The 10568-nt window shown below is 46.2% G+C and overlaps 1 protein-coding gene and 1 non-coding gene across 2 annotated transcripts; one reads left to right on the forward strand and one right to left on the reverse strand.

Moving 5' to 3' along the window:
• Positions 1-397: 397 nt before the first annotated feature.
• Positions 398-3756, reverse strand: LOC119315334 (receptor-like protein 3). Its single transcript, XM_037589973.1, has one exon. The coding sequence runs from the start codon at positions 2552-2554 to the stop codon at positions 398-400; it is 2157 nt and encodes a 718-aa protein (XP_037445870.1). The 5' UTR covers positions 2555-3756.
• Positions 3757-7507: 3751 nt separating this feature from the next.
• LOC119319903 lies at positions 7508-7704 on the forward strand. The gene has a single exon (XR_005154722.1). It is a non-coding gene; the product is annotated as a U2 spliceosomal RNA (small nuclear RNA).
• The last annotated feature ends 2864 nt before the right edge of the window (positions 7705-10568 follow it).

The raw sequence follows: 10568 nt of genomic DNA on the forward strand, positions 1-10568 counted from the left end.
TGCACTGGTACTTGACCATACATTTTATTTTGTTCATTACTTACCCGTAAACCTAAAACTTTAGCATGGCTCCATTGTTGTTGTTCAGCAAGCAAAGGAAATGGTGAACTTTAAACTTACAGTGGTTTTTATGTTCTGAAAAGAGTTATAGAGAGCCCCGGAAAGGTCAGAGTATCCATTGTATTAATACCAATTCAGTTTAAACTGCCCCACATTATTACATATATACTTCTACATCTCCATGAGATGGCATCACTCTTAATCCGATAATGTTTTGCAGCCATAATTATGACTTACACATAGATGACAAGCTTATTTGCTGGACATGTTGCTAAACCTGAATAGCAGCCTAACCTGAACGAAATTGACGTAAACAGATACGTAAACTGTAGTAGTACTAGCCAAAATACCTAGATAAGACTATCTGATCATACAACACCCCTACACCAAAGAACGTGCTGAAGGCAATCACAAAGGCCACCTTGTAATCAGTTTGTTTTGTTGTCAGAACATTGACAGGAGGTGCTTCTGCCGAACCACATTTATGAATGAGCATAGATCCGCAGAGCTTTGTATTCCCGTCAAAGCTAGAAGTCCCAAATGTGTTGAACTGGCCTCCAGATGGAATAGGACCTTCTAGATCATTGTCAGAAACGTTAAACGCTGCAAGGAAGTGCAGGCTGTCCAATGCAGCTGGGATCGCACCTGTGAGATTGTTGTTGGACAAGTCTAGGACCTGCAGGCTTGTGAGGTTGCATGTTGATTCTGGGATCTGACCTGTTAAGTTGTTGAAGCTCAAATTGAGTGAACGGAGGGATTTCAATTGACCGATCGTCGAAGGGATCTCACCAGTGAACTTATTATTGCTTAGATCCAGCAATTTAGGGAAAGCAAAAGGTTGGCGATATTGATGTGATAGAGTTGGATAAACAGGCAGTATGAAGACCCTTTGGTTCGAATTGGCATCTGTCTTGGCTGACTCTAGCATTGGCATATCGGTCAATGTTGTTGGAATTTCCCCTGTGAGGCTGTTGTTTGATATGTCAAGGTAGAAGACATAGCTTAGAGCTTTGATCCAGGCTGGTATCGATCCTGTGAGCTGATTGTTAGACAATATTAGTATCTCTAAATTTGCTATCTTTGATATCCAGAAAGGTATTTTTCCGAATAATGGGCAATCACTTATACCAAGAAACCGAATATTTTCAAAACTGCCAATGGTGTCATCCTCTGGCATGGTCTCATGCCTGAAGTTACGCCCAATAAGAAGGGTGCTGAGGTTCTTGGAGCTTCCAAGAATCTGAAGTGCATCTGTTATGTTTGTAAGATTATTATTATAAAGTGACAGGAACGACAGGGACTTCAGATTGCCGAGCCCTTTTGCTAACTGGCCGTGGAACTTATTGGAAGATAGTCGCAGTGCAATTAGTTTTCTGCAAGAGTATATACTTTCTGGAATTGTGCCATCGAAGTTGTTCCGCATAAGATCTAAAGACATTAGATTGGGTAGGCTAGAAAAATTGACCTTGGTGAGTTGTCCGCTGAAATTGTTGCAGTTGAGGTTGATGGTTATGAGATTTGTGCAGTTTGCTAGAGTTGATGGCAGCTCCCCATACATGATATTACTGTTCAAATAGAGTTCCTCCAATCTCTTGAGATGGCCTATAAATTCTGGAATCTTGCCACTGAAGTTGTTCTCTCCAAGATCAAGGGTAACCAAAAAAGTGAGTTTGGCAATATATGTGTCTTCAAGTATTCCTTGTAAACCACTCCTGGGAAAAGAGAGGAACTCCAAAGAGGTAGCATTAAAGAGTTCGTCTGGGAGAGTCCCGCTGAGGTTGTTGTGGCCAACCTTGAGCACTCTGAGCATGGAGCAGCTACCTAATTCAGGTGGAATGCTCCCTCTGAATCGGTTGTAAGAGAGCTCAAGCACAACCAAGGATGGAAAGCTGGTGCAGAAATGAGTTGGTAGTTGCCCAGTAAAGCTGTTGTTGCTGGCGTTGAGTGCGACCAGGTCTTTCATGGCCCCCCATGTGGAGGATGGAAACTGTCCTGCAAACAAATTGCTGGAGATGTTCAGTACCTTCAAGGGACGCACTGGGGTTGAAGATGGCATCTCATGCAGTTCTCCGTCTAGGCGGTTGAAGCTGATGTCGATGGCGATGATGCTGCCGGAAGACACCAATTCTTGTGGTAGTCCACTGGACAGCATGTTGTTTGACAGATTCAGTCGCAACAATCCGGCGAGGCTGCCAACAGTAGGTGAGATATACCCCTGAAGACCCTTGGAAGCCAGCGAGACATCAGTAACCGTCCCATCCATGCTGCAGGTGATCCCTTCCCACGTGCAGCAATCTGTGCCATTCCGCCACGACGCGGCAAGGCCACCATCCTGTGAGAGCCCAGTGAGGAACTTGAGGAGGGAGGCCTTCTCTTGCTCTGTGCAGGAGCTAGTGATAGCGGCCAAGGACATGAGCATCACAAGAGCAATGCCAAGGGAACTTATCGGTAGTTTTTCGTTGTATCTCATGCGTGAAAGCTGGAGTGGCTGCATGGTTTTCTTTAGCTGGTTGCGTCTACAGTATTATAGAGCGTGCTCCTCCTTGTTCTGTACTTGTTACTTGTAGCAAGTAGGTCGCCTTGCAACGACTGAATTGATTGACTCTGCCACCCCAGTTTGTGGTTGTAACTAAATTCTACATGGACCTTTGTTTCCTAATCTTAATGATACGGCACGCAACTCACATGTTTTCCTGAAACAAAAGGAAACCAGATGCTTATGCTGTGCCCTGACTTGGTACATCATTAGTGGTCTGGTCAAGGAACATTCTGAGGGCAAGAATGGCCATTTATAGCTCAAGGAACCTGGTGCTCCGTTACATGATTTCGTAAGGTTTTGCAAGTTGCACTAATGAGTCTACTAGCGTAAGATTTTGCATCACAAGGCGAACTGAAATTTTGCATGTACACAGAGCAGCTTGTCTGTAGGAACTGTCCTGCGAGAAAGGAAGAGGCCAAGGAGATGATCTGCACAAGAGCAAGGCCAAGGGAAGGTATGTGAAGTGCAATATCAAATGAAGGCCGGGTGTTATGCCTCTTTTCGGAGAAAAAGTGAAGGTCTGTAAAAACTGGAGGGGCTGCATAGTTTTCTTGTAAAACTATCATGATGCTTATTCTTCAGATGGTTGCTTCTATCAACAAGGATGCCCTTCTGGAGTTCTTTATCGACTACCGAGTAGTCACTTTTGCACTTAATGGTGTGACATGCAGCTTGCTTGTTGTGGAAAAATAAGGGATACCCCCTCTGATGTGCCCTGACAGACTATGTAAAGCGTCAAAGGTCTAGTCAAGGAAGACTTGAGAGTCTGGTAACAAAAAAAGGGGCAAGTTTGTAGCCTCATGGATGCAGTGACCTGGTGTTCTTTGCCTCTTTTGTCATGCCGGCGTTGCCTGGTGCGTACGTCTGCTGTTGTTTTCCATTCCCCCGGCTTCACTCACCGGCGCGTCATTCCGGAACATTGATTGTGAACTCAAGTAGACAGGATAGCGTGCGAGGACTTGCAATGGAAGGATGGTTGATTGCAACAGGCCGGAATTCAGGCTGGTTGCTGGTCAGTTTAGTTGAACATATAGTTGGTGTAAAGAGTTGTATTTCTTTTTGGGTATTGGTTATTTTAGGTGATGCTGTTTTGACGCTCTGTTCCCAGCGTAGAGTGATGAGCAGAAGAATCACTGTACATGTGGATAATAATATAGTTCTGGTTGAGAGAAATATCAAAGTTTTTGTGAGACCAGTGATAGAATCCAGGTATAATATATTCTTTACTGGCCTAGTATATTTGCCGGATCTTGTCTTTAGATGATGCTGGTCTTATGTTCATCTTCAAGGAGTGCTGCTTGATCTTTATAAATGTACTCCCTCCGTTCCTAAATATAAGTCTTTTAAGAGATTTCAAATGGACTACAACATACGGATGTATATAGACATATTTTATAGTAAAGACTCACTCATTTTGCTTCGTATGTAGTCCTTTGTTGGAATCACTAAAAAGACATACATTTGGGAACAGAGGGAGTATGAATTATGATATAATCTTTAAGTAAGAAATGATGAATTTGGTCTTACATGGAGCCAGAAGAAAGATTAATACACTTAGGTTTCATAGCTGGATATCTAACTTCCTGTAAACATCATGTAGGAGTACTACTTTTTCGTCCTTTGTAAAAAAAAATCCAGTAGGTATTCCCCTCATAAAAATGCAAGCAAGTGGATGGCAGCACTCAGTAACCTTGTGGATACGGCACACTCCACATTGCAGCTGCCAACATTTATTCTATGACCATCACGTCTCAGGTTGCTTTTTTTCAGATGCCATCTCATGTACTATACGTCATGTTGCTAACTGGACGAATATGTATATTATTAAGAAGAAGCCAGGCAATTTTATTTTATTTTGAGATTAAGAAGCCACGCCATTAGGACCATGCTTTTTCTCCGGAACGTATTGGGGCCATACTATGATGATTAATTAAGAAGCCAACCAACCAACTGGGCCTTCGGTTTGGCACATCCTTGGGGATGAAATAACACAAGAAGTGTTGACTGCTGTCAACACCAGACAGATTCCTGCTAAATGGAATGATACTACAATTGTCATGATACCGAAGGTTGATAGCCCAGAACTGGTAACACAATTCCACCCCATAAGTTTGTGTAATGTACTTTACAAAATTATTTCTAAGATGCTAGCATTGAGGCTGAAAAATATTTTACCCGAGATGATTTCCCCAACTCAGAGTGCATTTGTACCTGAAAGAATGATTACAGATAATATCCTGATTGCCTATGAATGTGTCCACAAGATAAAGAACAAGAAAAGAGGTCAATCGGGCCTATGTGCAATTAAGTTGGACATGCACAAGGCATATGACAGAGTTGAGTGGTCATTCTTGCATGATATGATGGTCAAGTTAGGTTTTCATGAGCAATGGATCCAAATGATGATGGCTTGTGTGAGTTCTGTTAACTACAAAGTAAGATTCAATTCCCAGGAAACAGAGGCGTTCTACCCATCTAGGGGCATCAGGCAGGGTGACCCCCTATCTCCCTACTTATTCCTTCTTTGTGCAGAAGGTCTCTCTAGTCTATTGTAGTTTGAAGAAGAAGCTGGTGGCATAGAGGGGATTAGAGTGTGCAGAAATGCACCATCAGTATCACACCTTTTATTTGCTGATGATTCTCTGATCCTCATGAAAGCAGATGTTCTAAATGCAGCTTCCTTACAACATGTTCTAGAGGCCTATTGTGAAAGTTTAGGACAGTTGGTGAGTCTTGCAAAATCAAGTGTGTTCTTCAGCCCCAACACCCAGCTTCCTCGAGGACTGAAATATGCCAAGAACTACACATTGATACAGAGGCTTTATCTGATAAATAAATATCTTGGGTTGCCAGCTATGGTAGGAGCAGATAGGAGTGATTGCTTCAGACACTTTTATGAATGAATTAAGGAAAAACTGAATGGGTGGATGGAGAAGCAACTCTCCACGGGAGGAAAGGAAATTTTATTAAAATCCGTGGCTCAGGCCATCCCAGTTTTTGCAATGTCAGTTTTCTCTCTACCAAAGGGTCTGTGCAAGGAGATAATAGATTTGATAGCACAATTCTGGTGGGGAGATGATGAGGATCATAAGAGAATGCATTGGTACACATGGCGGAAACTTTGTTATCCTAAATGTGATGGAGGGATGGGATTTAGAGATCTATACTCATTCAACCTGAGAATGTTATCGAAGCAGTGTTGGAGGCTCATTACTAACCCCGACTCCTTATGTGCTAAAGTTCTAAAAGCCAAATACTACCCGAATGTGAGTCTTCTTCAAGCCACTTTGAAGAATAGGGCCTCTTTCACCTGGCAGAGTATAATGAAAGGGTTGGATACCTTCAAGCTAGGATATATTTGGTGGATTGGCACGGGGGGAAACGTGAATATTTGGACAGACCCGTGGATCCCCTCGAGTCAGGATAGGAAAATCATATCACACCGAGGCCAAACCATTCTTTCTTCCGTGAGTGACCTCATCGATCCAACGATAGAAACATGGGACGAAGAATTGGTCCGAACAATCTTTAATCCAGTGGATGTCAGGAGAATACTCCAAATCCCTCTGAATGTCGGAGCTTTTGAGGATTTCATTGCATGGAACCCAGACGGTAAGGGTATTTTTTCTGTCAAATCGGCCTACAAATTGCAATGGAACCATTCTTTACATGCTCACGTAAATGTTCTACGTCGTTCAGGGGCCTCAAGATCTCCAGAAATATGGAACATACTATGGAAAATAAATGCTCCACGAAAAGTTCTCATTTTTGGCCGGCGCGTCCTTCATGGGATTATCCCGCTAAAATCCATACTTACAAACAGACACATCGGCTCGGATGCGGCATGCCCGGTGTGTCATCAAGATGCAAAGGATATCCGTCATCTTCTGTTTGACTGTTGCCATGCTAGGGAACTCTGGAACAACCTTGGCATTTCAGAAATTGTGGATGAGGCCAAGCAAATTGATAGATCGGGCTCTGTTATTATGGAGCATCTATTAACAGTACCGGACAAGATCCTGCCAATTAAGCCAAACTTGAATATCAAACATGTGTTGCTGGTTGGCGCATGGTATCTGTGGTCGATCAGGAGAGAACTTACTCATAATGGTAAACCACCACCCTCTATGAGATGGCATATGTCAGTTCTAGCTATTGCAAGTAACTTCCATGAGGCGAACAACAAACAGAAGTGTATAGGTGGTTAGAGATGGTGCAAACCTGAACCGGCATTTGTGAAGTTGAATGTGGATGTTGTTTTCTTAGTTGAAGAAGGTGTGGGAGCTACTGCAGCAATTATCAGGGATGACAAAGGACAATTCCTAGCAGGCCAATGTGAGTATATCATCCACGTACCAGATGCAGAAACAGCTGAAGCAACAACAATCAGGGATGGTCTTCTTTTGGCCAATTCTTTGGGATTTCCGAGGGTAGAAGCTGAATCGGATTGTCTCAGTGTCATAAACTTTTGTCAGGGTCAGTCAAGATGGTGGAATGCAGCAGCACCGATATATGCAGGGTGTCTGGATCTGACGTCTTCGATTGGGAAGGTCGTTTTTAAACACTGTTTACGTTCGAGCAATCAAGCGACGCATGTGCTAGCTAACTTTTGTTATTGTAATAAGATCTCTACTACTTGGACGGAGGAGCCCCCGAGCTGCCTCGTCTCTAGTCTCGTGGACGATGTATTTCCTTCGCTGAATCAATAAAGCTAGCCATGATGGCTTTCCTTAAAAAAAAACTGGGCCTTCGAGGCAGCTGGGCTGCTTTGGTAGAAACAACAGGGAAGCGCATAGGACAGGCATCTTAATGACTTCCTGCCTGTTTGTTTAGTACCACATCGCTTGCGGAATGCAGCAGGCCAGCCGAGACAGTTATAAGAGGAGGGGCAGGGCAACATTTCAAAGCATACCTTTCTCGGCCTTTTGGCTAAAATCAAGTGTAGTATCTGTTCTTATCAGTTTAATACCTGATATGTGGGCCATGTGCCCACAACGATATTAAATTTATTTTTTGTGGGGGAGGGTCCATCACACTAGCTTGCTAGTGGGGCCCTTAGACGTTGCCTGGGCGTTGCACTACTGTCCAGGCCAGGCGCACCCCAACCAATACAAAGTAAAACAAGTTTCTTTAGTTGTTTGTTCTGACTAGTCACGCAATTAGATGCTCGGCAAAAGACACTGTTCGGCTAAACAGAATAGCACTGCACTCCTATATCAAGCATTCATTTTTCAAGTTGGCTGCATTTGTGTAATATTTAGCATCACAAGGCGTGAAGGAATATTTTAACATCACAAGGCTTCAGTCTCATGGCAACAAGAGGTAATGTTTTGTAGCTCACGGGATGCATGCCAGCGTTGCCTGGTGCATATGATTTGGCTTGCCACCAGTCTGGAGGATCTTGAGTGAGCATAAATGGTTCAATAGTGCTGAGCTTTTTCCTTGCAGTTGGACAAAGGAAGCATGACTATACAAATAAAGAGGTAAAGTTTTCTTGTACCGAAAAGGCTTTCGTCCCGCTTTATATTATAAAGCATACCGCCCAAGCCAAGCATCCAACAAGGTTCAACAAAGCACACACAGACGCACACGGAGGTCCACAAGAACACAGAGAAGACATAAGGGTCAATGCTGAGGGCACAACACAACAAGCCCTAAACACAAAAACACACACGCCACAGAGCCACTAGACGGCCTAGTCCGGCTCTGGGGGAGGGGGCGGCAGCGGGGGTGCCACGCGGAGCGCCATCGAGCGGAGGTCGGTGAGGAGGGTGGTGATGATGTCCCTGTCCTAAGGGCGGCTAAGCGGCCGCCAAAGCTGCAAGAAACCACACATTTTGAAGATTGCGTCAGTCGCACGTCGGAGAGGCACCTTCTGAATAACAAGCTTATTGCGAATGTTCCAAAGCGTCCAGGTGAGAACCCCAATGCACAACCATCTAATATGGCGGTAGCGGGTAGGGGAAGCGTTGAGCTCCGCAAGTAAGTCGGGGAAGTTGGTATTGCACCACCGTCCACCGACCGTTTCGCGGAAGCAAGCCCACAGGAACTGGGCAGTAGAGCACGAGAAGAAGATGTGGTTAGCATCCTCGATCATGCCACAGATGGGACACATCCCATCGCTCGGGCCGTTACGCTTGAGGACTTCAACCCCATAGGGGAGGCGTCCACGGATCCATTGCCACAGGAAAATCTTGATCTTCAGAGGTAGGCGGATGTCCCAGATCAGGCTAAAGGGCTCCGGGGCCGCCGAGGGCGCAATGGCGGCGTACAAGGACTTTGTGGAGAAGCGGCCAGACGGCTCAAGGCGCCAGGAAAGGACATCCAGGTCCTCCTCGACGTTCATCGGCATAAGGACGATGTCTTGTAGGAAGGAGTCCCAAGCAGCCACCTCGAGGGGGCCGAAGGGGCGCCGGAAAGCGAGACGCCCTAAGTCAATAAGGGTCGTCTCGACAAAGACCCAAGGGTCGGCCACAATGGCAACGAGTTCTGGGAATTGCGCAGTCAGGGGGGAGTCCCCTAACCAGCGGTCGAACCAGAACAAGGCCGAGGACCCCGAACCCAATTGAGATGGACGTGCCGATGCGAAGGACTGGCAGAAGCTGGATCACGGACTGTCAGAACTGGGATCCACCTGTACGCTGGCAAAAGGCAAGAGGCTGGCCCCGAAGATACTTATTACGGATGATGGTAAGCCAGAGGCCTCCCTCCCCATTGGCGATACGCCACAGCCAACGGGTCAGGAGAGCAATGTCCATGCGCCGAGATGACAAGATCCCAAGGCCACCTTGGTCTTTGGGTTTGCAAATGTCGGGCCAGCTCACCATATGGTACTTCTGCTTGTCGCCCTCACCAGCCCAAAAAAACCTCGACTGGTATTTGGCAACCTCTTGATGGAGGGTCTCATGGAGGCCGTAGAAGCTCATGAGAAACCAGAGAAGGCTAGCAAGCGAAGAGTTGATTAGGATTACCTTGGCTGCTTTCGACAACCACCTCCCGCTCCAGGGTTCAACCCGGTGCTGCATCCTAGTCACAGTTGGGCGAAGATCAGCAACGGTGAGCCTGGAATCACTAATGGGTATCCCCAAGTAAGTCATGGGGAAGGAACCCAGGCGGCAGTTCAGCCGGCCCGCAATGGATAAAGCCTCCTCCGGAGGATAGCCAAGGACCATCACTTCGCTCTTATCAAAGTTGATGGTGAGCCCAGACATCTGTTGGAAACACAGGAGTAGGAACTTCAGGTTGGCGATGTCGGACACGGAGCCCTCTACCATAACCGTGGTGTTGTCCGCATATTGGAGGAGGGAGACCCCTCCCCCACCCACTAGGTGGGGGACTACGCCGCGGATATGGCCGCAAGCTTTGGCCTTATCAAGGATGACCGCGAGGGCATCGACAACCATGTTGAACATAAACGGGGAGAACGGGTCACCCTGGCGGACCCCACATAAGGTGGGGAAGTAAGGCTCGATCTCACCGTTGATGTTGACCGTCGTCCGACCGTAGGTGATGATTTGCATAATGCGGGTCACCCAGCGGTCGTCGAAGCCCTTTCGAAGCAAAACTTCCTGAAGGAAGGGCCAATGGACAATGTCGTAGGCTTTGTGAAAGTCGAGCTTTAGGAAGACCGCGCGGTGGTTCTTAGCTCGGACTTCATGGAGGACTTCGTGAAAAACCAGCACCCCATCCAAAATAAACCGGCCTTGGATGAAGGCGGATTGGTTGGGGTGGGTGACAGAGTCCGCTAGAAGGGTCACCCTATTGGCGTACCCTTTAGCCAAGATCCTAAAGATCACGTTGATCACCTGATCGGGCGGAATTGGCGAATGTCCGAGGCCCCCGGGACCTTGGGGATGAGGGTAATGATCCCATATTTTAGGCGCCCAAGGTCCATGGTCCTAGAGAAGAACTCATCGAAGAGGGCCATGACTTCCGGTTTGATGGTTTGCCGAATGTTTTGAAGAACGAC

The sequence above is a fragment of the Triticum dicoccoides genome, chromosome 6A (genome assembly GCF_002162155.2).
Source record: "Triticum dicoccoides isolate Atlit2015 ecotype Zavitan chromosome 6A, WEW_v2.0, whole genome shotgun sequence".
Lineage (NCBI taxonomy): Eukaryota > Viridiplantae > Streptophyta > Magnoliopsida > Poales > Poaceae > Triticum > Triticum dicoccoides.

Bases quoted from the DNA above. Each gene is read 5' to 3' on its own strand.
- LOC119315334 (XM_037589973.1), bottom strand. From the start codon at position 2,554: ATGCAGCCACTCCAGCTTTCACGCATGAGATACAACGAAAAACTACCG.